The sequence below is a fragment of the Protopterus annectens genome, chromosome 8.part0, assembly GCF_019279795.1.
Source record: "Protopterus annectens isolate FY-2018-M chromosome 8.part0, PAN1.0, whole genome shotgun sequence".
NCBI classification, from domain to species: Eukaryota; Metazoa; Chordata; order Ceratodontiformes; family Protopteridae; genus Protopterus; species Protopterus annectens.
In genome coordinates, this window is record NC_056741.1 from 868,666,163 (window position 1) to 868,692,849 (window position 26,687).

At 45.6% G+C, this 26,687-nt stretch overlaps 1 protein-coding gene across 1 annotated transcript in view; it reads right to left on the reverse strand.

The window, feature by feature from the left end:
- The window catches only part of LOC122809125, a 3,089,885-nt gene that overhangs the window by 391,786 nt on the left and 2,671,412 nt on the right, over positions 1 to 26,687 (reverse strand). The window contains exon 17 of the mRNA XM_044080384.1: positions 9,254 to 9,391. Coding sequence (XP_043936319.1) covers positions 9,254 to 9,391 — 138 coding nt within the window. The remainder of the gene's footprint in view (positions 1 to 9,253; positions 9,392 to 26,687) is intronic.

Here is a 26,687-nt window from a genome sequence, read left to right on the forward strand (position 1 = left end):
CTTGGTGGTAGGTTTGGCATTCCTCTCTTTTTTGGTAGAGTGTGGAAGTGAAACCTGTAGCCTTTGTCTATTGTTTGTAAAGTCCATTTGTCTCCTGTAATGTAATGCCAGTTGTGGGAAAATAAAGCTAGTTTTCAGCCCAAGGGTGCTTCCAGTTGTTCCCTGGTAGGCGGAATCAGAGCCAAGTCATTGTGTCTGCCCTGTGGAAGTGGTTGTAGTTGAATCTGTGGCAGTACTTCTCTGGTTGGTAGGTTGCCACTGACGTCCCCTGTAGGCACCCCTGGATTGACCTCTGCCTCTTGGGCGTCTATTTCTGCCTCTCTGTGCTCTGGAGTTGTCTGGAAAGGACCAATTCTTCGAAGGCCAATTTCTGCTAAACCTCGGAGGTTGGACCTGTAAGAAATCCTTGACTGTTTGGACAGATTTTGCTTTTTCCTCCACCTTCTTTAGAACCTCCTGTGCAGGGGAGCCAAACAAACTTTGTTTCTCCATAGGAGCATCTAGGAGCTTTGACTTAACATGGTCTGGTAAGGATTGTTCTTTTAACCAGGCATGCCTTCGAATCACTGTTCCAGTCATAGCTGATCTAAAGGAAGCCTCCAGTGCATCATAGCCACATTTTAAGAAATGGTTACTGACCTGCTGAGAGTTATGTATCAAATCCTGAAGGGACTTGCGGTCTATAGGTTCAGGAGAGGACAGTCTTTTATTTAGCTGGTCTAACAAAAATTCCTGGTACTGAATCATGTGAAATTGACAGTTTAAGGCCCTGGCCGAAAGAGTAGCAGAAGTATAAACCTTTTTACCCCATCTCTCTAATGCTCTAGATTCCCTTTCAGAGGGGAGAGGATTTTTGGCAGAAGCAGCTGCCACAGCTTTAGGGCCCTGTGAAATGGTTTCAGGATCTGCAACAGGAGCCTTATACAAATGGTAGTGTGTGTCCGGGACCCAGTAATATCTGTCAGGCTTGGCAGGGGCCGGAGGAAGAGAATCAGGGGCAGTACAGGCATCATTATATGCATCATCAACAACTGTTAGTACTGGAGGAATGGCTAAAGGCCTATGCTGTGGTAAGTGTAAGAAAGTCCTTAGCCTTTTCCTTGAATCTGAAAAATCCTGGCCTTGCCATTGAAAGTGTTCCCTCATAGCATGTAAGGTTTCTCCAAAAGAAAATTCTTCAGGAGGAGAGGCAGAAGGAATGGAGTCTTCTGCATCGGAATCCTCATAAGGAGAGTATGGGCCTTCCTGAGGGTCTGAGATATCTGAGTCATCCGAGGAATAGTCTGTAGAAACAGGTTCCGGGGGTTCAGTCCTAGGCCTCTTATCTGGAGGGGGTTGAGAGGCCCTGTCTGGGTGAGGTTGGGATCCCCTGATCAAAGAAATGAGATCCACAGCCAGGCTGAGCATTTGAGAACTAGAGGTAGGCTTGTGTGAGGGAGTTTTAGCAGGTAAGGCCTTAGAAGATTTAGCTGCTTTAGCCCTGGAAAAAGCCTTGATAGACATAGATGCAGGGGGTCTAGCAGCCCCACGTGCAGGGGTAGATATGTCTAAAGGAATAGTATCTGACAAATCCTGAGTGCTAGCTTCTGTAGGGGCAATTTCAGTAGCCGATTCAACCATGCTCTGTGAAGCCTCGGCTATCGGAGGCCTGCTTTCGGCCGAAGGAAGAACCGAGGACTCGGTTTCAGCCGAAACCGAGACACTCGCGGTTGGCCTAACCGTGGTTTCAGCCGAAACCGCGGACCGCGAGTGTCGGTCCTTTTCCTTGTGCTTTTTAGCTAATTGTGTAGTCGGAGTCTCCGATGGCATTTTGTATGCAAAAGCGGGACCAAAAAACTCCTCTGCAAACTCCGACCGACGTCTAAGCGTCCGTCGGTTGAAGGAAGCACAGGCTAAACAAGCTGATACGTCGTGGTCCGGGCCTAAACAAGGAAGGCAGTAAGAGTGGAAATCCTTATGAGGTATTTGTTTCCCACAAGTTAAACAATTATTTACTTTGTCTGACATCGGCTGAGGCAAGAAAAGGTCCCCAACGGGGTACTTAGCTTTTTAGAAGTCTTCGGTAGTAGAAATCTCTGGATCTGACCGACCGGCACTTGCGAGCAGCTTCTGCTTCAAGCACCGCATGGCAAGAAAGACTGGGAAAAATGTCGTCGGCTGATGCCTTTATACCACAGCAGCTATGACGTCGAGTGAAGTGCGACATCAGCCGAGGCCAGACCCAGACTTTGGAATCCGGCCGACCGAAGGGTTGCCTGAGGCAGGACAACCCATATGTTAGGACTGCAGATGCATCCTTGAAGGACATCCATAGTTTCCAGGCTGTGGCAATGTTGAGTCCAAACACTTTTTAAGTACCATTGAAGTTTCCTCATATGCAGTCTTACAAATGGAATTAGTAGGATGCAAGATGCCATGAAGCCCAAAGCCTGCAGAATTTTTCTTGCAGATAACTGGGCCTTTGCTACCAACATTATGAAATAGTCCGTTGCCTTTGTTTGTCTGGCATGAGATAAGCCATCTGGGCAGTTGTATTTAACCTTGCACCCAGGAATATTATCTCTTGTGAGGGTACTAGTTTTGATTTCTTTTCATTGACTGTGTACCCTAGGCATGTTAGAAGTCTTTTCACAAACACCAGATGCTGTAGAAGAATGTCCTTGTTCTCTGCTTGAATTAGACAGTCGTCCAAGTAAGGATATATTTGTATTCCTTTTTGTCTGCAGAATGCAATTACTGGTGACAGGCACTTTGTAAAGACCCAGTGCGCAGTAGATAAGCCAAAGGGCAGTGCAGAGAATTGGTAATGCATTGAGCCAGCCTTAAATCAGAGGTATCTTCTGCATATTTGTCTGACTGGGACATGCAGGTATGCCTCTTTTAGGTCTAAAGTCACAAGCCAAACGTTCTTGCCCAGCATGGGCAGAACCTGCTGCAAAGTCAACATCTTGAATTTTGGTATATCCAGGAATGTGTTCAGAATAGATAGGTCCAGTATTGACCTCCAGTCCTTGTCCTTTCTGGGTACCAAGAACAGTCTTGAGTAAAATCCTTGTCCCTGCTCTTGCTCTGGTACTTGCTGAATGGTCCCCATGTCCATGAGGGATGAGACTTGTTTTTGTGCCTCTGTCTATTGATTTTTTGGCAAATCTGGCCAGCCGTTTGCCTTTGGCATAGTATGGAAGTGGAACTTGTAACCATGTGACACAATAATTAGAACCCACTAGTCTTGGGTTATAATGTATCAATTTTAAAAAAAAGTGCTATTTTTCCCCCTAAGGGTGCTGCCAGTAGATAAGTGTGTGGTGCTGGCAGGGGGAAGTCATTGGGACTGTTTCCTGTATGGTTGTGATTTGTCTTCTCCACTTTTGGAGGTAGAAGCACCCCATTGCTTAGACCTGTACGAACCTTGCGGCTGGGATCTGCCTCTAGGGCTTCTGGATCTGCCCCTTTGAGGTCTGTCTGACACTGGAAAGGACCAATTCTTTGTAGGCCAGTGTCTGCTAAACCTAGGTGGCTGTACTTGAAAAAAATATTTGACCGTTTGCATAGATTCAGCTTTGTCCTCCATTTTCTTTAACACCTCTTCTACCTTAACACCAAACAAGGTATCATGCTGTAATGGTGCATCTAGTAATTTAGCTTTGACATGATCAGGCAGATTTTGTTCCTTTAACCATGCATACCTCCTAATTACAGAACCATTAACTGCGGCCCTGCAGGAGGCCTCGAGAGAATCAAAACCACATTGCAAAGTATGCTTTCCAACTTGTTAAACTGCATGCAATAAATCCTGCATTTCTTTGTTCTCTGCACATTCAGAATTTACCAACATTTTCTGTTTAAGCAGTGTCATGACATATTGCTGATATTTGAGCATATGAAACTGGCAGTTTAAGGCCCTTATAGCCAAGGTAGCAGATGTGTAAATCTCTTTTCCCCATCTATCCAGTGCCCTAGAATCTCTGTCAGAGGGGGTAGGGTTTTTTGCAGTGGAAGCCTTAATCCCTTTGGGACCCTGAGAAATAGTTTCTGGGACTGCAGCAGGGTTTTTGAAAAGGAATTTATGAGAGTCAGGAACCATGTAGTATCTGTCAGGCTTAACAGGAGCTAGAGGTAAGGAGTCAGGGGTCAGACTAGACTCTGAAAACACATCATCTACAATGTCTAACACAGGTGGAATAGCTAGAGGCCTGTGTTGAGGTAGTAGAAGAAAGTCCCTGAGCCACTTCTTACATTCTGAAAAATCTTGGCTCTCCCAGTGGAAATGCTCTCTCATGGTATGCAAGGTTTCCCCAAAGGAATAGTCCTCAGGAGGAGAAGCTGAAGGAATAGACTCTTCAGCATCAGAATCCTCATGGGGGGAAAGAGAATATTCCTGATCAGAAGAGGAATCTGAAGAAATGGAAACCTGATCTGAAGATTCATAGTCTGTCTCTTGCCTATGTCTCTTATCAGGAGGGGGATGGGAACCCCTGATCAAGGTAATTAAGTCTTCGGCCATTTTGAGTATCTGTTTTTTGGGCATGGAGGCCTGTCCATGTGGCTGGTGAACTTGTTTCTTTGCCTTTAAAGGTGCTGTAGTCTTTGCCTTTGAAGCTGTAGTCGGTTTAATGTGTAATTGTTTAGGTCTGAAAACACCCTCAGAAGCCGATGCCTGCTCAGCAGCTCTGGACCCATCTGAGAAAATAGTTTCTGAGGCTCCAATACTTTTGAGTTTCGAGCAGCCTGATCGACTCCATGTGGGAGTCGGTAGCGGCCTGTGACTCTAAAGTAGCGGGCGTCAGGGGCTGCAAAAGCACCTCACTGAGAACCGGCGAACAGGCGACTGGCTTAAGAGAAGCTTTGTCTTCAGTTTTGGACCTCGGTTCCTGTCTTTTTCTTTGCACTTTTTGTGAACTCCGGTAGTCGGATGGCTATCCGATGACATTGTATAATTAAATCTGCGCCCAAAATAGCTTAGTGCAAAATCGTACCGACGCTTAATAGTGCATTGGTTAAATCTAGCACAAAACCGACAACTTGAAACGTCGTGGTCAAGGCCTAGGCAAGGAATACAGTAAGAATGAAAGTCCTTATGAGGTATTTGCTTCCTACAAGAAATACAATTATTAACTTTTTCTGACATCGGTCTGGAGCAACAAAAAAATTTCCCCAATGGGGTACTTAGCTTTTAATGAAGACTTCGAATCTGAAACTCAAACAGGAAAATCTCAGGAGTCGGCCGACTGGCACTTGCAAACTGCTTCTGCTTTGGGCACCGCGCGGCAAGAAAGACCAAAGAAAATGGCATCGGCAGCATCTTTTATACCCCTGACGACCTGATGTCAGGGAAGGGGCGACAGCAGCCGATGCAGGACCCAAGACTTTGGAATTCAGGCCGACTGAGGGCAACCTGCCAGCAGGATTACCCAAACGTAATGGTTGCAACAGTGAAACATGAAGAACATCACATCATCAACAATGTCTAGTACAGGACGTATAGCCAAAGGCCTATGCTGTGGAAGAAGAAGGAAATCTCTAAGCCTCTTTCTGGATTCAGAGAAATCCTGACTTTCCCAGTGGAAATGCTCACATAAGGTATGCAAAGTTTCTCCAAAAGAAAAATCCTCAGGGGGAGAAGCAGAAGGAATGGAATCCTCTGCATCAGAATCCTCATAAGTAGGTATGGACAAATCCTGTTCATTAGAAGAGTCAGAAGAAACAGAGTCCTGTTCAGAAGATTCATAGACAAGTCCAGGCCATCCTCTTAAAAGGGGGGGGGGTTTGACCACCCCTGATTAGAGTAATTAAATCTTCAGCCATTTTGATCATTTGGCTGTTCCACACCAGAGATATACCCCTCATTGGTAAGATCAGACCATAAACTAATCTCACTGGACATCCATATTCCGTCCCCACCCCCAGCCAAGGAAACCACGGTGAAGAACTTCTCAAAAGCAAACTTCACACTTCTCAAAACCGAGGTGGAATCCTTCAAAGCCCCTGGGCCAGTGGAAAATACGGCCCAAAATGCAGAACCCTTTACAAAAGCATTCTATGGACACCTACAGGAATGCATGGAGCATGCTATCCCAAATAATACCAAGACTCACTCCTCCAAAGGCAGGAGACCTGTCTGGTGGACCTCTGCCATAAATAAGCTATACAACAGAAGGAGAAAGCTACTACATGATAGAGCAAAATCCCAAAAAGGGAAGGAGTCTCTGATCAGTACTAGCAAGAAACTACGATCCCTCATAAAATCATCTAAGATCAGCTTCGAAAGAAAAACTGCATGAGACACTAAAGATAATCACAAGGCCTTCTTTAGTTATGTCAGAAACCTGGGAGGCAACTCCCAGATATGCTCTAAGTTAGTGCAAAATGACAAAAAATGCACTGAACCCACAGACATTGCCAACATCCTGGAAGAAAGGTTCAGTGCAACCCCCCCCAACAGAGTGTAGCCTTCCTGAGATCACAGATGCACAGGTGAGAGCTGCCCTCTCCCAAAGCAAAAAACACAGCATCAATGGGACCAGACGGTGTCCCAGGCTGCGTCTTACACGAGCTCCAAGAAGAACTAAACACTCATATAAAGTCACTGTTCAATCTCAGCCTTACTACAGGATATGTACCCAAGGAATGGCGTACAGCAACAGTGGTCCCACTCCACAAAGGTGGTGCCACAAAAGACCCCGGAAACTATCGCCCTATAAGCCTGACTAGCCTGGTCTGCAAAGCTATGGAGCGTATCATCATGGAAATCATAAACAAAGACATTGGGAACCTCCAGATACTGGATCCTACCCAATTCTGCCTTGTTAAGGGCAGATCTTGCCTCTTGAACCTAGTCAACTTCTTTGAAACAGTTACCAAAGCCATAGATGAAGGGAAGGTAGTCCACACAGCCTACCTGGAACTCGCAAAAGCCTTTGACACAATACCCCACTCGGGCATCATAAATAAGCTCACCAGCTTAAATGTCAACTCCCATGTCACAAGATGGGTTGCAAACTGGCTCAGGGATAGAGCCCACATGGTCACAATAGCAGGTGCCATGTCAGACTCTAAACCAGTTACAAGTGGCGTCCCACAAGGCTCAGTCCTGGGATCTCTCCTGTTTGGTATATATTTCTCCGAGGTACAGGCTAACACGGGTGGACTATGGCTGACCAAGTTCGCAGATAACTGCAAACTGGATGCCATAATCGACTCTCCGGCTGACACAAGCATCCTCCAAAAGGGTCTCACAGAGACGGATAACTGGTGCCAGAGCCATGGCCTAAAGCTAAATGCCAAAAAGTGCATAGTCATCCCCTTTGGGAAAAACAAGTGCCCACAAATTACCACATAGGTGGTAATCCATTAAGTACGGAAGTAGTAATTAGGGACTTGGGGACCCAAGGAGATAGCCATCTCTCCTTTGACAATCACGTTGCCAAAGTGGTTAGAAAGACCTTCTATATAGCCCACCTTATCACAAAAGGGTTCACATCTAGATCAAGAGAGGTCATTGTGCCCCTCTACTCATCACTTATCAGGCCCATAATTTAATACAATGCCCCATTTGGGATGCACCTAACCTGACACCTGCAGTAACTGGAAAGACCCCAAAAGTACCTCACCAAGAGGATCAAGGGGCTCAAACAGATGCCCTATGCAGTTCGGCTAAAGAAACTCCAGTTCTACTCAGTTGCATACCGCCTACTCAGAGGCGATCTGTGTCTGACGTATAAAGCCATGTCCAACCCAGAATTAATGGACATGCTTCACCTCAGGAAATCCAAATCCCTTAGAGCTACATGCTCCAGGGACTTGAACCTCAGCACAGAAATAAATAGGACATGCTGGAGGGACAGATTCATATCCCAGAGGCTCCCCTCACTCTGAAACAAAATCCCAATCCATGTTAGGCAGAGCCCCTCACTGACCCTCTTCAAGAGAAATCTTGATGAGTGGATGGGAGATCGTAAGTTTACCCCTAAGATCTCTTCTGTGTCCCTGCTTGACAGAGGTACAGTAAACTAACCTTAAAAGGGCTACCTTCTGTGACCTACTATACAGAGGCACAGTCAACTAATCAAAAAGGGTGGCAAAAGCCAAACACACTCTGGCTAGGCTTATAAATGCCCTAGGGCAGATAGTCTAGTATCAATCTATGAACCTATTTGTTTTTTAGGCATAGGGGCCTGAACATGCAGCCTGGGTGTTGTTTTTTAGACATAGAGCGAGATTTTGGTCTTAATATTGAAGGGGGTGTCAGTTTAATATACAGATCTGTAGGCCTGAATACACCCTCAGAAGCCAGTGGCTGCACAGAGGCTCCGGACCCATCCAACGTAGAAACTTCCGCGGGTTCCATAGGTGAAGCACTCCAAATGGGTCTCAGTAGAGACCTGTGAATCAGAAGTAGTGGGTATCAGGGGCTGCAAAAGCGCCTCACTGAGTACCGGCAAACTGGCGACTGGCTTAGGAGTAGCGTCGTCGGCAGTTTTGGACCTCAATGGCCTGTCTCTGTCTTTTTCTTTGCGTTTTTTCGGTATTCTGGTAGTCGGATTGCTAATCTACGTCATTTCTGGATAATTAAACCGAGAACCGAAATATTTAGAAGCAAAAATGTACCGATGACGGATAGTGCGCTGATTAAATAAAGCACAAAACCGAAAACAAGGTACGCCGTGATCAGGGCCTAGGCAAGGAATACAGTACAAATGGAAATCCTTATGAGGTATTTGCTTCCAACAAGTAATGCAATTAACTTTTACTGACATCGGTAAGGAGCAAGAAAAAGTTTCCCCAACGGGGTACTTAGCTTTTTAGTTGAAGACTTCAGTTCTGAAACTCGAAAATGAAAATTTCAGGAATTGGCCGACCAGCACTTGCAAACTGCTTCTGCTTCGGGCACTGCGCGGCAAGAATGACTGATGTAATGGCATCGGCTGCATGTTTTATACCCCCTGACAACCTGACATCATGGAAGAAGGGACAGCAACCTACGCAGTTCCCAAGACTTTGTTAATCAGGCCGACTGAGGGCAACCTGCCAGCAGATTACCCAAATGTAATGACTGCAACAGTGAAATACGAAGAACATGTGCAACTTATGCATATATGTATCTACATAAAAAGGATTTTAGACTGCACATCTAAGTAAGCTTTCTCCCAAACAGTTCAATCCACTCCATTCTTCGGAATCTGTAAAAACTATCACAAGCCAATCACTGAACAATGCCAAATATTACTTTTATTATGCCAACACAAATGCCTACCTGGAAGTTCTGGGAGATTTCAGCAGTATGCTCTTGTGCTCTGGTACTGTTTTTTGGCAGGGGGTTTTGCGGGGGTTCAGGCCAAATTGTAGGTACAGAAGGCTGACATGTGACAGGTGGTCTCAACCCATACCCAGCCTGAAACAAAGTACACATTTATAGTAATTATGGAGACTACAGTAACAGCCCTAACAAATTTCACACTATTGGTTTCCAAAGCTGTAGTTCATAGACAACAAAAGGCAACCTTAATCCCACAAACAATGCACACTTATTAGAAATTTTTAAAGAGCTTAACTGGACAGCTCTGTTCACACCTGCAGATGAAATGATGTTTTCCAAGAGGGATTCAAAATTGGAGAACTGTGAGGACTAAAGTCATTAGAATAAAGTCACTAACATGTTTATTCACCTATAAACACTTAAAATAATGTTGCAAATCAAACATTTAATTGCCAAGAGCTATGTGCACAGTCTATCATACCTTCATTAACAAAACCATAACATAGGTGTACAGTATTTGCCATGTTAATGATTATTTTACACATAATCAGGAAGGTAATACATAATGGATTTTACTTCAGTTCAATCTCAGAAAAGCATACTGCATTAGTATCCCCACTACAAAAGAATTAAAACAAATGGTACAGGCTACAGTGCCCACTCACAGTCTTGGTTACCTGGATTCAACAACCAGATAAGAAGAGAGAGAGGAAGAAAGAGTAGGAGGAGTTATCGTCAAACAGCCAGCCTTACTTCCATGCAAAGCACTAGTGACCGTTTCTTATCACTCCTTTCCAGAGGGAGCAGATGACTGAGGAGAGGGTACCCAAGTTTTGACAATGCGTTATCTTTACCATGTGAAGGAAAGTACAGTTTTGTACCTACCATAAATGTAGATGTTCGAGTGTTCACCCTGCTGCAGTCATCACACTTGGGTTATCCTGCCGTCAGGCGGTCCCGCAGTCGGCCTGAATTCCAAAGTCTTGGTCCGGCGTCGATTGCTGTCGCTTCTTCCCAGACGTCAGTGCGCAAGCGGTATATAAGAGGCATCCAATGCCATTTTCTTCGTTTTTTCATATATATATATATATATATATATATATATATATATATATATATATATATATATATACACATATATATATAAAAATAAAACAATACCTTTAGGCACAAGCAAATACACCACAGAGGTAGTATAGGATAGAGTGGTATAGATAAGTTCAGCTAGTTCAGAGGGGATGGAGGGAGGGTAACCTGGACTGCAGCAGGGTGAACACTCGAACATCTACATTTATGGTAGGTACAAAACTGTACTATGTTCATCGTGTTACCCTGCTGCAGTCATCACACTTGGGTAGAATCCCAAAGCTAAGGATGGGAGGTGGAGTTAAACAGGGTTAGAAGAAGCTAGTAGGCCTTGCAAAACTGCAGTGGCAAAACCAGCTCTAGTCTTAGAATATAGAGGTAAGTGATAGTGTTTGGTGAAGGTGTGCACTGAACTCCAAGTTGCAGCTTCCAGAATATCCTTGGTTGGCACTCCCCTGAGAAAGGCTGCTGATGTAGCTGTAGCCCTGGTGGAGTGGGACCTAATGTTAGCAGGTACCAGTTTCCCATGATGTGTGTAGCAGAAACTTATGCAATGCCCTATCCATTTAGAAATGGTCTGTTTTGAGATAGCTTTTCCTTGTGATCCTGTAGCATAGGCTACAAAGAGCTGGTCAGTTTTTATGAAAGCCTTAGTTTTATCCAAGTAGTAACGTAATTGCCTGTGAATGTCCAAAGAGTGCAGGAGTCTTTCTCCTTTGTTCGGGGGATTTGGGAAAAAGGTGGGCAAATGAATGGCTTGGTTTAGGGCCACACTGGATACCACCTTTGGCATAAAGGAAGAGTTAGTTCATAGAGAGACTCTCTCTTGATGAAAAATGAGGAAAGGCTCCACTGCCATTAGTGCCTGTAGCTCTGAGACTCTTCTAGCTGAGGTTATTGCTAGTAGCAGGGCAGTTCTCCATGAAAGAAATTTTAAATCAACTGAAAAAGCTGGTTCAAAGGGCGGCAGTGTAATCTCTTCCAGAACAAAGTTGAGATCCCAAGTAGGTGTTGGTGCTCTCCTTGGCGGTCTTATGTTCTTAGCCCCTCTGAGGTACTGTCTTAGGAGTAGATGTGAGAATAAAGGAGGATCCGTGTTGTAATGAGCTGAAATTGATGAGGCATGGATCTTAATAGATGAAAAGGAAAGTCCTTTGTGCAACATCTCAGTTAAATATTGTAGAATGTGAGGGATGTTTGGATCAAGAGGATTTTGGCCCGCAAAATCTTTTCCATTTGTCTGAATAGGTTTTCCTGGTGCTGGGCCTCCTGGCCTCCAGAATGACATCCATAACAGCTTTGGATAGAGGTGTTGGCTGGTTGTTTAGGTAATTTGCCATGCAGCCAGGTTTAAAGTCTTGAGCTGGCTGTGTAAAATCTGACTGTCTCGCTGGGTGAGCAGGTGAGGAATTTGTGGCAAAATCCATGGTGGGCCGTGGGCCATGTTCCTTAGAATTGGATATCAATGCTGGCGTGGCCAGTCTGGTGCAACGAGTATCATTTGTGGCCTCTCTAATCTGACTTTCAGCAGTACTTTTGCTAGAAGAGGCAGTGGAGGAAAGGCATACACTGTTGATGTTTTCCAACTAAATGAGAGGGCGTCCACTTTCCAAGCTTGTGGATGGAATGTCCTTGTGAAAAATTTTTGAAGTTGGTAGTTGTGGGGGCTTGCAAACAGATCTATGTCTGGGCGTCCCCACATTTGAGCTATCATTGCAAATACTTGTGGATCTAGTTTCCACTCGTGTGGATCCATGATGTTTCTGCTTAGGTCGTCTGCCAATGTGTTTTTCTTTCCTGGCAGGAATTGTGCTTGTAATTGAACCTGGTAAGACAGTAATGTGTTCCACAAGGTCATTGCTTGCCTGCATAGAGGGTAGGAATGTGTGCCCCCTTACTTATGTACCACATTACTGTGGTATTGTCCTTCTTTATTATTAGTTGTCCTGGATGTAAAAGGCCCTTGAAAGCTGTTAGGGCATTCTGTACTAGCATTTCTTTTTGATTGATATGCAGATGCCTCTGATCTGTAGTCCATTTGCCCTGAATGCACTGTCCTGCCATGTGTGCTCCCCAGGCATAGTCTTATGCATCTGTTGTCATAGTTTGCCTGGCTGTGGGAAAGGTGAAAGGCTGACCCTTGTTGAGGTGACATGCCTGTGCCCACCATAGAAACTCCTGTTGAAGGCAGGGAATGAGTGATACCATTGTTTCCAAGCTGTGGCTGTGCTGAGTCCATATGCTTTTCAGGTACCATTGTAATTTCCTCATATGCAGTTTTGCAAATGGTATTAGTAGTATGCAAGATGCCATGAATCCCAAGGCCTGCAGAATTTTTCTTGCAGGGAGTTGAGTCTTTGTTGCCATTATTTTGAAATATTGAGTCAGCTGCTGTTGCTTGTCTGGCGTGAGATAAGCCATCTGGGCCGTTGTATTCAAGCTGGCACCCAGGAATATTATGTTTTGTGAGGGCACTAGTTTTGATTTCTTTTTGTTTACTGTGTACCCTAGGCAACTTAGGAGGTGTTTGCAAATGCCAGATGCTTTAAAAGGATGTCCTTGCTTTCTGCTTGAATAAGGCAGTCGTCCAGGTATGGGTATATTTGAATTCCTCTTTGTCTGCAGTATGTAATTACTGGTGCCAGGGATTTTGTGAAGACCCTGGGCGCAGTAGATAAGCCAAAGGGCAGTGCAGAGAATTGATAATTAGTTGAACCTGCAATGAAGAGGAGGTATCTTCTGCAGTTTTGTCTGATAGGGACATGCAGGTATGCCTCCTTGAGGTCCAACGTTACTAGCCAAGCATTCTTGCCCAGCATGGGAAGAAGCTGCTGTAGTGTTAGCATCTTGAATTTTGGTACTTGCAGATAGGTGTTCAGAACTGAAAGATCCAGAATGGGTCTCCATGCTTTGTCCTTTCTTGGGACTAGAAAGAGTCTTGAGTAAAATCCTTGTCCTTGCTCCTGTGTAGGTACCTGTTGAATGGCTCTCATGTCTATGAGAGCTGTAATTTGTTTTTGTGCCTCTGCCCATTGATTTGGTGGCAGGTTTAGCTTTCCTCTTATCCTTGGTAAGGTATGATAGTGGAATCTGTATTCTTGAGAGACGATGTTTAGGACCCATTTGTCTTTTGTGATGATGTGCCAGTTGTCTGCACAAAATGCTAATTTTCCTCCCAAGGGAGCTGCCAGGAGAGATTTGCTTGGTAGTTTGAGGAGTGAGTCATTGTGTTTGTCTTCTGCTAGCTTGGGGCCTGTCTTCTCCTCCTTTCTGGGTAGCAGTACCCCATTGGCGAGGTTTGTAAGGGCCTTGTGACTGACCTCTGCCCCTTGGTCATCTGTATTTGCCCCTCTGTGAACTTTCTGAAGCTGGAAAGGACCAGTTGTTTGTTGGCCAATTTCTGCTGAAACGAGGAGGTTGTACCTGCAAAAAATCCTTGACTGTCAGCATAGACTTTGCCTTATCCTCCATTTTCTTTAAAACCTATTCTGCTTTGACACCAAATAATACATCCTGTTGTAAAGGTGCATCTAATAATTTTGCTTTAACATGATCAGGTAGGGTTTGTTCTTTTAACCAAGCATGTCTACGTATGACAGAGCCAGTAACAGCTGTTCTAAAGGAAGCTTCCAACGAATCAAATCCGCATTGTAAAGTATGTTTGCCCACCTGTACAGCTGCATGCAACAGATCCTGCATTTCCTTGAATTCAGACTGGTCAGTATGTGTGCTATTTTTTTGTTTTAATTGAGACATTAGGAATTGCTGATATTTCAACATGCGAAACTGACAATTTAATGCTCTCATAGCCAGAATTGCTGAGGTGTACATTTTCTTTCTCCATCTATCTAGGGCTCTGGAATCCCTTTCAGAGGGCACAGGATTTTTAGCCATAGAAGCTTTAGCTCCCATAGGACCCTGGGAAATTGTTTCTGGGTCAGCCACAGGGCTTTTATAAAGGAATTTGTGTGAGTCAGGTACTCCGTAGTATCTGTCTGGTTTGGATGGAGCAGGAGGTAGAGAGTCAGGATTTAAACTAGACTCTAAGTAAACATCATCCACAATATCTAATGTAATCCTGTTCTCCAGAAGAATCTGAGGAAATTGAAACCTGTTCAGAGGAAGCATAATCCTCCTCCTGTCTTGGTCTTTTATCAGGAGGGGGATGGGAACCCCTGATTAGGGTAATCAAATCTTCAGCCCCAGCCATCTTAAGCATCTGTTTCTTAGGCATGGGGCCTTGAACTGTAGACTGATGTACAGTCTTCTTAGGTTTTAAGCTTAGCATAAGATTTAATGGTGAGTGTAGTTGGTCTGAAGACACCTTCTGCAACCGAAGGTGTTTCCACTGAACCGGGGTCTACTTCTGCTCCGGTGTCGGAAGACGGCTGCGTCGGCCTAGTAGGCTCCGCTTGGGAATCCGCAGCTGTCTGGGGTTCCAGTTCTGCGGTTGTCAGGGGCTGCGTAGGCGCCTCACTGAAAACCAGAGAACCGGTGACAGGCCCAGCAGAGGCCTCGGAGTCTGGCTTGTTCCTAGGCTGCCTGTCCTTATCCTTGCGTTGTTTATGTATGCCGGTCGTCGGCTGCTCCGACGGCATGATATAATTAAATTTCCTACCAAAGTAATGCCGTGCGAAGTCAAAACAGCGTTTGATAGTTCTTTTATTAAACCTAGCACAAAACTGACAACCTGTGACGTCGTGGTCTGGGCCTAGGCAAGGAATACAATAGGAATGGAAGTCCTTATGAGGTATTTGCTTCCCACAAGAAATGCAATTGTTAACTTTTTCTGACATTGGACTGAGGCAAGAAAATGTTCCCCAACGGGGTACTTAGCTTTATTGAAGACTTCGGACTGAAATTTGAATCGAAAATCTCAGGTGTCGGCAGACCAGCACTTGCGAACTGCTTCTGCTTCGGGCACCACGCGGCAAGAAAAACTGAAGAAAATGGCGTCGGATACCTCTTATATACCCCTGGCGCACTGACGTCAGGGAAGAAGGAACAGCAACTAACGCCGGACCAAGACTTTGGAATTCAGGCCGACTGCGGGACCGCCTGATGGCAGGATAACCCAAGTGTGATGACTGCAGCAGGGTAACACGATGAACATCATGGATGACTGTAATGACAACGTATGCTTACTGTGAAATTGTTAAAGGGTAGGGTGCAATAAACTCAATGCCATTCTTCACAATGCCAACTATTTCTTACCCTCTCCAAAGGGAAGGAATAAATTGTATAACTGGAACCACTCAAGGCATTAATTCTAGTATAGAGGGAAAAGACAGGTGCTGCATAGGAATATCCTCCTTTGCAGGGTACATCTCGCATACAATGTCAATACATAGAAAATACAATTGTGTAAATAGTTACTCTGACGAGATGTTGCTAAAAGATCACCACTGTAGTAGCCTACCTAATTTGGGTTATATCCTGCCAAGATTATGATGAAGTGGACAGCTTTTCAAACCTTTAGGGAACCTTCAAGACACTAAATGCCAGGAGCTTGAGCAGAACATACAAAAGGCAGTCAAAGCACCAAAAGATTCAAAGCTTTCTTGCCTCAAGAAGGGAAGCATAGCCCTGAAAGCAAAAAGGCTATGAAAAAAGTGAAACAAGAGTAACTATTTACACAAGAAAAATATATGCATATACATACAAATACACATGTATGCATACACACGCACAGACATAGACAATACAAAAACAACCAAAAAGGGCAAAAGAGGGAGTGGATTACAATACATATTGGCAAGTTATGTATGTATTGTAATAAGTTATGGCAACATTATTTATACAACTGCACTATGTCCAACATTACATCACTGTTTCAGTAGCCCATGCCCTTTGGGTAGATTACCACAGCTTACAAACCTATTGGGAGGAGGAAGTAAATTAAGAATCCAGGAGACCCTGGCAAATGATCCTAGCAAAGCCTATTCTGGACATGGAAAAGGAATGCAGTTTGCAGTGCTCTGTAAACGTATGTACAGAAGACCATGCTTCTGCCTCTGGAATATTTCTAGAGTCCTGCACATTCAAGAAAGTCACAAAAGAAGCCAATGCACTAGTGGAATGGACCCTAGCTCTTTCTGGAAGTGACGTGTCGTGGTGAGAATAGGAAACTACAAGAAACAACCACCTAGAAATGGTCTGCTTTTTTACACTGGTTGTTGATTTCTCTCAACTTATAGGAGACAATCAGCTGATGAGTTCTGTCTAGGTAGTATCTGAGCTGCTTGTGAACACCCAGAATATGAAGAAAGTACAGTTGTGTCCCACTTACCATAATTATAGCTGTTCTAGTAGATCAATTTTGCAGTACTAATCCTTGGGAGTTCCTGATGTGGAGAAGCCCATGACTGGACAGATTTCCAGTGTCCTAGCATCATCCCAAGCTAATGGATGCTCAATGACCAATGTTTGGACACCAGGGTATAAGAAAGGCATCCATCGGCATCATCTACAGGTGCTTCTATGCCGAGAAAAACAGTTTGATGCCTGAGGACAGCAAAATCTACACAGCAGCCCGATGTCGGCTGTGAATGCAAAACAAAAGGAAACAAATATATCTGGGATGAGCCAAAGGGATTATACCCAACATGCAGAAAACAGAGGTAGTCCCCTACAAGTTGAAGGGTAGGAGCATGGGAATATGTACTGCAAAACTCATCTCCTCTAGCAGCTACAATTATGGTAAGTAGGAAAAAACTGTACTATGTTCATAGTCAGTGTTGCAGTACTAATCCTTGGGAAGACTGCCAAAGCTACTCTGAGCATGGAGAAGATTATTGTAGGATTAGGAAATAATATTTTGTAGGATGGCAGAGGCGAACCCTGCCCAGGAGACCTGTCTTAAATTACAGTGTTTAATAAAGGTGTGAACAGAATTCCAACTGGCTGCCTCAAGGATGGTTTGAGTGGGAACTCCTTTGAGGAAAGCAGTGGTAGTTTTCCTATGCCTGGTGGAATTGGCTCTAATGTGGGGTAAAGGCTCTCCATAGTGTGTGTAACGGAAACCGATGCAGTTTGCAATCTCTTTAGAGAAGTTCTGCCTTGAGACAGGTTTGTCCTGTCCATAGTCTCTGTTCTGTCAAGATAATACCCGTCTATGGACATCCAATGAGAAGAGGATTCTTTCCGATTTCTTACTTGGGTTTGGGAAGAAGACTGGCAGATGCATAGCCTAGATAAGGCTAAGTTCTGAAACCACCTTGGGCATGAATGATGGTTTTGTTCTGAGGGTTACTTTATCCCTGTAGAAGACAGTGAAGGGCTCTACACAAGAGACACTCTCTTCCAGCAGAAGTGATGACTACAAGGAAGGTGATTTTCCAGGTGTGCATCTTGCATAGTAGCTGCCAGCTCAAAGGGAGGCAGAGTTAGTTGTTCTAAAACATATTTTATGTCCCATGATGGAATGACATCTCTTCTGGGAGGTCTCAAGTGAATCATCCCTTTTAGAAACAGTTTTGTATGAGGCAGGGAGAAGACTAGTGGAGCAATCTGCAAGCAAGCTGAAATAATACAAGCATTAACCTTTATGCTGGAATAAGAAAGGCTCTGTTCAAATAGGTGTGAAAGGTAAAACAGTACTGAAATTATGTCTGCTTGAGCTGGGATAGTTTGTCAGCCACACCACCAGGTGGAAAAATATCTTTCATTTTGCCATGTGTGATTTTCTGGTGTGAGGTGTTCTTGTCCCCTTTGGAACAGATTCTGGGTAAGGCATAGACTGAGGGGTGGATGTCATGACCCAGTCCTCCAAGCAGCTAGACTGAGAGATGCCAGGTTGGGGTAGAAGACCAATTCCATGATTTGGCTGAAGTGGTCTACAGATTTTGGGAGCATGCGAAACCTCCCCTCACTGAGGATGAGGAGTAGAGAGAACTGATGTTGTCTGGGCCAGAAGGGGGCAAACAAGATAATGCTGGGCTTTTCGGTCCTGATCTTTGAAGTACCCCTGGAATCAAGGTTAATAGGTTAAAGGCATACAGGAACACATGGGTCCACGTGAATGCGAGGGCACCCATCTTCCAGGCTGCCTCCTGTTGTGTTCTGGAACAGAATCTCAGAAGTTGTTTGTTGTGGACAGAAGCAAAAAGCTCTACAGAGGGGATACACCTTATGGAATTGTGAGATCTAGGAATACATCCCTTTTCAACATCCATTCGGCTGGAATTAAACAGTCCCTGCTCAGGCAATATACACAAAGACTGCTGTGGCCTGGGATGTACGATGCTATGAGAGTGATCGCCAAATACTGGGTTAACATCCATATCTTTCTGATAAGGATGCGCAGTGGGTAGGACAAGGTCCCCTCTTGTTTGTGTATGTACCACATGACAGTGGTACTGTCTGTCTAGATTTGCAAAGTTTCTGGGCTTAAATGTGTCAGAAGGCTTTTATAGGCAGAAAATGGATAGCATTTCCTTTAAATCGATATGCAAATGCTTCTGTGGTGGAGATCAAATGCCTTGTATCCTTAGCGAGTCTAAGTGGGCTCCCCAAGCTATGTCTGAGCTATCTGTGGTGATGGACTAGTCTGCATGAGGTAGTGAGAAGGCTGCTCCTGGGTTATTTTGTATGGTGTCCTTCCACCCTAAGAGTTGGTTCTTGAGGCATGGGAGCAAGGGGGAAAGGGTTTCTAAGGGCTGAGAGTGCTGCTCTCGGACATTTTTGAGAAATGACTGGAGTTTCCTCATGGGCAGTTTTGTTAAAGTGACCATCAAGGTATCTAGAGCCATGTACTCTAAGATCCTTAACTCTGTCCGAGATGGGTTGTTTTTTGAGTAGGTTGTTCAAATAATCTGCCAGGAAAAAGTACAGTTGTGTACACTTACCATAAATTCAGATGTTCGAGTGTATTCACTGCTGCAGTCATCACATTTATACCAGAGGCTTAGTATTTCTGCGTCAGTTGCTGTTGCTTCAGGACTGATGATAGGTTATCAGTAGTATAAAGTAAGGATCAGTTTTTCTTGCCCTAACCTGTCAGGAGCCCCCAAGTAGGAGGCAGGTTCTGGTGGAAGAACCCCACCAGTAGAAAGTACGTACCAATATGTCCCTTGTAAGGAAAAAGAAGAAAAAGGGGGATGGAGGGAGGGAAACTAGGACTGCAACAGTGAATACACTCGAACATCTACATTTATGTTAAGTGTACACAACTGTACTATGTTCTTCATGTTTCACTGTTGCAGTCATCACATTTGGGTTGATTCCCAAAGCTGAAGAAATGGGTGGAGGCAGTCAAGGAAACTAGGAACTGGCTAGGATGCCCTGTAAGACTGCTGATGCAAACCCTGCTCTGGATTTGGAGAAAAGAGGCAGGAGGTAATGTTTGGTAAAATTGTGAACAGATGTCCAGGTGGCAGCCTCCAGGATGTCCCTGGTGGGGACTCCTCTGAGGAAAGCGGCAGAAGTGGAGGCTGCTCTGGTGGAGTGAGTCCTGACTCCCTTGGAGGGAATCTTTCCATGTTGTTTGTAGCAGAAATGCATGCAGTGTGCTATTAATTTGGAAATGGTTTGTTTGGAGATGGCTTTGCCTTCTGCCCCTGTAGCAAAGCTAACCAGCAATTGATCAGTCTTTCTGAAGGATTTAGTCCTGTCTAGAAAGAATCTGAGCTGCCTGTGCAAATCTAGAGAGTGCAGTATTCTTTCCCCCTTCTTCTGGGACTGGGGATTAGGAAAAAAGGTGGGCAAATGAATGGATTGGTTGAAAGCCACACTGGACACCACCCTGGGTATGAAGGATGGGTTAGTTCTGAGGGATACCCTGTCAGCATGGAAGAAGATGAGTTCCACAGCCATGAGCGTTTGCAGCTCAGAGACTCTTCTGCCTGAAGTGATGGCCAGAAGGAAAACGGTCTTCCAGGAGAGAAATTTTAGATCTGCAGAAGAAGCTGGACTGAGATGGGGTACGGTGAGCTTTTCCAACACAAAGTTAAGGTCCCAAGCTGGGGATGGTACTCTTCTGGGTGGGCTCAAGTTGCTAGCCCCTCTGAGGAACTGTTTGATCAAAGGGTGTGAGAAAAGGGGCTGCTCAGAGGGGAAATCAGCAGAGATAGCAGAGGCAGAATTTTTATAGAGGAAAAAGAGAGGCCACTGTGTAGAAGGTCAGCTAAGTAATTCAGGATGAGAGGGAGGGAGGGCTGTGCCATGTGGGCTCCATTAGCCTGAATCCAGGTGCAGAACCTTTTCCATTTATCAGCAAAAGACTTTCTAGTACTAGGGCGTCTGGCCTAATGTACATCTTGAACTTGTTTACTGAGGCTGGCAGATTGATGGGGGGTTAGGGAATAAGCCAAGCTGCCAAACTGAGTGTCTGCAATTGGGGATGCATGAATTCCCCTTCCCTCTGGGTCAGGAGGTTTGGAATCCGAGGAAGATGCCATGGTGGCAGTGGGGACAGGCTGCGCAACAAGGGGTACCAATGGTGGCGAGGCCAGTATGGAGCTATAAGAATTGTCATTTGTTTTTCCTCCTTTATTTTGAGCAGTACGCTAGGGATGAGAGGTAGTGGAGGAAAGGCACAGACTGATAGACTGACCCAGGGGAAGGACAGGGCATCCACTTTCCAAGCCATGCAGTGATGCTCCCTGGTGCAGAATTTGCTGAGCTGATTGTTGGTGTGGGAGGCAAAGAGGTCGACCTTCGGGGTGCCCCATTTCTGAGTTATCAGGGTGAAGGTTCTTCTGCTGAGCTGCCACTCATGTGGGTCCAGAAGATTTCTGCTTAACTGGTCTGCCAGAGAGTTGAGAGAACCTGGTAGGAATTGTGCTAATAGATGGAGTTGAATGGCAGAGGCTGTATGCCAAAGGGTCATGGCCAGCCTGCATAGTGAGTAGGAGTGAGTCCCTTCATTCTTGTTGATATACCACATCACAGTGGTGTCATCTGTTTTGATCAGGAGAGCCCCTGGGGAGAGCAGGGGCTTAAAAGCTATCAAGGCGTGCTGGACAGCCATCATCTCTTTTTGGTTGACAGCCATCATCTCTTTTTAGTTGACAGCCATCATCTCTTTTTGGTTGAAGTGTAGAGGGAGTTGCTGTGGGCTCCATTGGCCCTGTATGTACCTGACGTCCAGGTGTGCACCCCAGGCATAGTCTGATGCATCTGTGGTGAGGGTCTAGTTGCAGGGGGTGGTGAGAAAGGTAGTCCCTTGTTGTGGGAGTACACTGTTGCCCAGCAAAGAAAATCTTTTCTGAGGCAAGGAATTATAGGTATACGAGTCTCCAGGTCTTGAAAGTGTTCACACCAAAGGCTTTTTAAGTACCATTAAAGTTTCCTCATATGCAGTCTGGCATATGGAATGAGAAGTATGCAAGATGCCATGAAACCCAGAGCTTGCAGCATCTTCCTCGTAGATAACTAGAGTCTGGTGGCTAGTTGAGAGAAGTAGGCTGTCAGGAAAAGTTGCTTTGCTGGTGTAAGGAATGCCATCTAGGATGCTGTCTCCAGACTTGCTCCCAGGAATATAATCCGTTGGGTGGGCACCTGTTTGGATTTCTTTTCGTTGACTGTGTACCCTAGGGAGGTTAGTAGGGACTTTACAAAGGCTAGGTGCTTGAACAGCTTTTCCAGGCTGTCTGCCTGAATTAGGCAGTCGTCTTAAGTATGGGTAAATCTGGATATTCCTTTGTCTGTAAAAGGCAATGGCTAGAGCCAGATATTTTGTGAAAACTCTAGGAGCAGTCGCTAAGCCAAAGGGAAGCACAGAGAACTGAAAGTGCTGAGATCCTGCCCTGAAACGGAGATATTTCCTGCATGATTCCCTGATAGGAATGCGGAGGTAGGCGTCTTTTAGATCTAGGGTGGCTAGCCAAGCATCCTTGGAAAGCATGGGTAGCAGCTGCTGGAGGTGAGTATTTTGAATTATGGGATCACCAGGAAGGTGTTTAGAATGGATAGATAGAGGATGGAGCGCCAGGTGCCCTCTTTTCTGGGTACCAGAAAAAGTCTGGAGTAGAAACCTTGGCCCATCTGTTCTGCAGGAACATGCTCTACTGCCCTCCTAGAGAGCAGGGAAAGGACTTCCTTTTGAGTTCCTGCCCACTGGTTTGAAGGTAGATCTGGGAACCCGTTTGGGGTTGGAAGGGTGTGGAAAGAAAATTTGTATCCCTGGGACACTATGATGAGAACCCAGCACTTGTTGGTAATGGTGGCTCAGGTGCTTGCGTGAAAAAAGAAGTTATGTACTCACCATAACATTCCATCTGAGTAGTTCTACTTCATTTATCTTCAACCTGCGGGTATCGGATCTGAACCGGCAAATTCACTAGCATCTGCTCCGAGCTCCAAGCTCCTCCCCTTAGCCATAATGCACCTCTACTACCTTCCAACCCCCAGATTGAGTTTGCAGACTCTTACGCTGAGAACCCAAACTGAAGAATACTTTATGACCTAAAACTGCAGCCAAGGTCAGGGGGAAGGAGGGAGGGATGGTTGAAGACAAATGAAGTAAAACAGATGGAACGTTATGGTGAGTACATAACTTCTTTATCTGAAGTAGTTTACTGAATTTGTTCTTCAAGCTGTGGGACAGAGATAGCTAATAAACTCCTGGGTGGCCCTCATGGAAGGATATTCCGGAGCAAAGCGGAACCAAAGGCTGCTCTCCTTCTAGAAGTCAAATCCAATTTGTAGTGAGAAATAATGGGATGAGATGAGGACCAAGTAGCTGCAGAACAAATATCCAATGAGAGACTAAAGCAAAAGGCTGCAGAAGTAGCCACTGACCTAGTGGAATGAGCTTTCACCTGACCCAGAGGAGACACACCTTTATCCTTATAGACCTGAAGGATGCACAAGGGAATCGACCTAGCAATAGTGACCTTGAAGACAGGTTTACCCAAAAAGGGTTTAGAGAAGGACACAAACAATTGCAGATTTGTGAAAGTTTTTAGTCCCGTGTAAATAAAATCGTAACTGTCTATGAACATCCAAGAAGTGGAGTTTGTATTCCATTTTGTTAGCAAAGTTTACGAAGAAAACAGGTAAGTTAATGGTCTGATTGATGTTAACTTGTGATGCAACCTTAGGAAGAAAGGACGGATTGGTCCAAAGGAAACCCTATCTTTATGGAAAATCATACATGGAACTTTAATGGACAAAGCTTGCAGTTCTGAAACCCTTTTAGCAGAAGTGATAGCTACCAGGAATGCTGTTTTCCAAGATAAGAACTTAAGATCTGTGGTTGCAGCAGGTTCAAAAGGCAGAGTGACTAAAGCTTGAGGAACCATAGTAAGGTCCCATGGAGAAACAGGATCCTTGACCAGGGTGCGTTAACAGGAAAGTACCTTTGATAAAGGCTTTACACAGCCTGAAAGAGGCCAGGGAGGCAGAATTTGCACCCACGTAAAAATGAGAGATGGCAGCTAATTGAACTATGATAGTAGAAGAGTTTGTTCCTTGTTGAAAAATATTGGCTAGGAAGTCAAGAATGGCAGAAATAGAAGCCATGAAAGGATCTAAACTCCTTTGAGCAGCCTAAAAGGAAAAACATTTCCATTTGCTGCAGTAAATCTTCCTGGTTGAAGACTTATGAGCTGCCACCAGAATAGACCTAACTAAAGGGGATAATCCAGGAGTCCTAGCGATCATGGGAACTGCAGCAGCCAAGCCGTGAGCTTCAAACTGTCCAGGTTAGGATGAGGAACACTCGATGTGTGTGAAATCAGATCCTAAATGGGATTCAAGATCCAAGGCGGAGCCAGAAGATGAGACCAAAGGAAGGGAAACCATACCTGGCGAGGCCAAAATGGGGCAATGAGGATCCCTTTGCTCCCCAGTCGACGAGGTTTCTGTAGAAACCTTGGAATAACAGGTACTGGAGGGTAAGCATACAGAAGACTGGGAGGCCAAGCATGGACTAGAACACCTTGGGGGACTCACCCAGCAGGAGGTTCAGAGCGAAAAACACACTGCACTTCACATTAGAAGGAGATGTGAAGAGACAGCAGCAAAGCTGACCCCACTCCAGAAAGATCTGCTCCGATCGATACTGAATGATTCAGAGACCACTCGTAAGGCATCAGAATAGAACGACAACTTGTCCGCTAGAATGTTGGACCGCCCCGGAATGTGCTTTGCTATGAGAAAGCGACTGGTGGAGATAACCCACTCCCACAATCACATGGCCTTGCGACAAAGGTGGTAAGATCTGGTCCCTCCCTCCCTGTCTGTTGACATACCAGACCACTGACATGTCTGATTTAATTGCAATTGTTCCCAGAGGAAGAAAGGCATGAATGGCCTGCAACACCAAAAGGACTGCCCTCATCTCTAGAACGTTTATCTGCAAACTGGTCTCGACAGGGGACCACAGGCCTTGGGACTGTCCTGCCCAAACAATGCCCCCCAACCCAAGTTGGGAGGCATCCGTGGTCACTGTGGCTTGGACAGGGGCTGGAACAAAAGGTCGTCTCTCCAAGACTTCCAGAGAGAACATCCACCACAGAAGGGATGACTGGCAGTCTCGACTGAGGTGTACTGGATACAACAATGGAAGTTCCAACAGGGACCACTGTATCGCTAGTGTCCACTGTAGTACTCGCATGTGTAACTGGGCACACGGAAGAAGCATTATGGTCGCTGCCATTGAACCTAAGGCCCTCAACACTGATTCTGCCAAGGGAAGAAGAGAACAGTAGATCAGGGAGACATGCATCCTAAGGTTTCATACTCTCTCTGTGGTCAGGAAGATTTTGCACTGTAGTGCGTCTGTCCTTGCCCCAATGTAGTCTATCACCTAGACAGGATTTAGAAGTGATTTAGATGCGTTGACTGTAATCCCCAATTGAAGAGCAAGCTTTAAGAAATAATCCCTGGTTTGAGAAAGTAGACGCGAGGTGGGAGGAGTGAGGAGACAATTGTCCAGGTACGAATAGACCTGAATCCCCTGAAGCCTCAGGTGGGCCGCTACTACCACCATCACTTTGGTGAGCACCCTGGGGGGGGGGGGGGCTTCGCTGAGGCCAAAGGGTAGGGCTCGAAATTGGTAATGACTGACCCTAGAGCTTCTGTGCATCTTTATGTGACAGTATGCATCCTGGAGGTCTAATGAGCATATCTGGTCACTCCTTTGCAGGTACGGCATGATGGACTGTAATGTGACCATCCGGAATTTTTCTTTGGCAACTGACAGGTTCAGGGTAGATAGGTCCAGAATGGGCCTCAAGTCTCCTGTTTTCTTTGGCACCAAAAAGAAACTGCAGTAGATGCCCGATCCGGACTGACCTGCGGAGACCGGTTCGATGGCTCATTTTTCTAGCAGCTTGGAGATTTCCCGTGCTGCTGCCTCCCTTTGTATGGGTGATACATCCGGGAGGTGTTTGGGAGGTTTGGGGGGATCCACAAAGGGGATAGAGTATCCTCTGGATATGATCCGAAGAACCCAACTGTCTGATGTTATGGACTCCCATGCCGCCCGTTGCAATGACAATTGTTCTCCCAACTGCCTCCAGAGTAGAGAACTCGGGCAATCCCTCAGGGCTGCTGTCCGGGCCTGTCCGAGAAAGGTTCTCTAGAACCAAAATTACTTGGACCCCCCCCCTGCCCCTGGGCTGGCGTCTATCCTGTCCCCCTCTGCCTCTGGAGGAAGAAGTGCCCAGAGTATCCCAGGTAAACTGTGACTTCCGGAACCACATCTTCTTTTGCCCTCTCTGATTCCGAGAAAAGGATCTTTGAGGGTTTGAGAAGTGGATTCCGATGGCAGACAGTGTCTTCCAGTCCTACTCACTCCGGACCAAAGTCTCTGATGGCCTTACCAGAAAGATTAGAGTTGTCATAAGGGGCATTGGCAAAAGACGCCTTGAAAGGTTCCGAAAACTGACATTGTCTGAGCCAGGCGTTGCACCTCATGGACACACCAGACCCAGCAGCCCTAGTCGCTCCTTCGGTAGCATGCGAGAAGAGTCGCATGGATGTGTTGGAGACTGCTTTTAAAGTGGCCATCCTCGTGGAGAACATGTCTCTGTCTTCCTGCGACATGGACTTCGGAAGAGATTCAATCAGTTCACTGACCAGGTCGCACTGGAGCCTTGTGAAGTGGGCTAGGTAGTTCAGCACCCTGACAGAAAAAGTTGCTGACGCATAAACCCGCTTCCCTAAGCAGCCCATCATCCGAGACTCTCAGTCAGGGGAATGAACAGAGGCACTCTCTTTGGCTAGCTCCTTTTTTGTGGTTGCTGCTACCACCATAGCGTCTATGGGAGAGCCCTTGTTCCATGCTGGTCTACCGGATGGTGGGCTCAAGATCTTATCCGGACGTGTAGGGATTGGTTCCATGGGGTCCGGCTCCTTCCAGGCCTGCGAGGGGACCAGGTCCACCAGGGAATCTGTG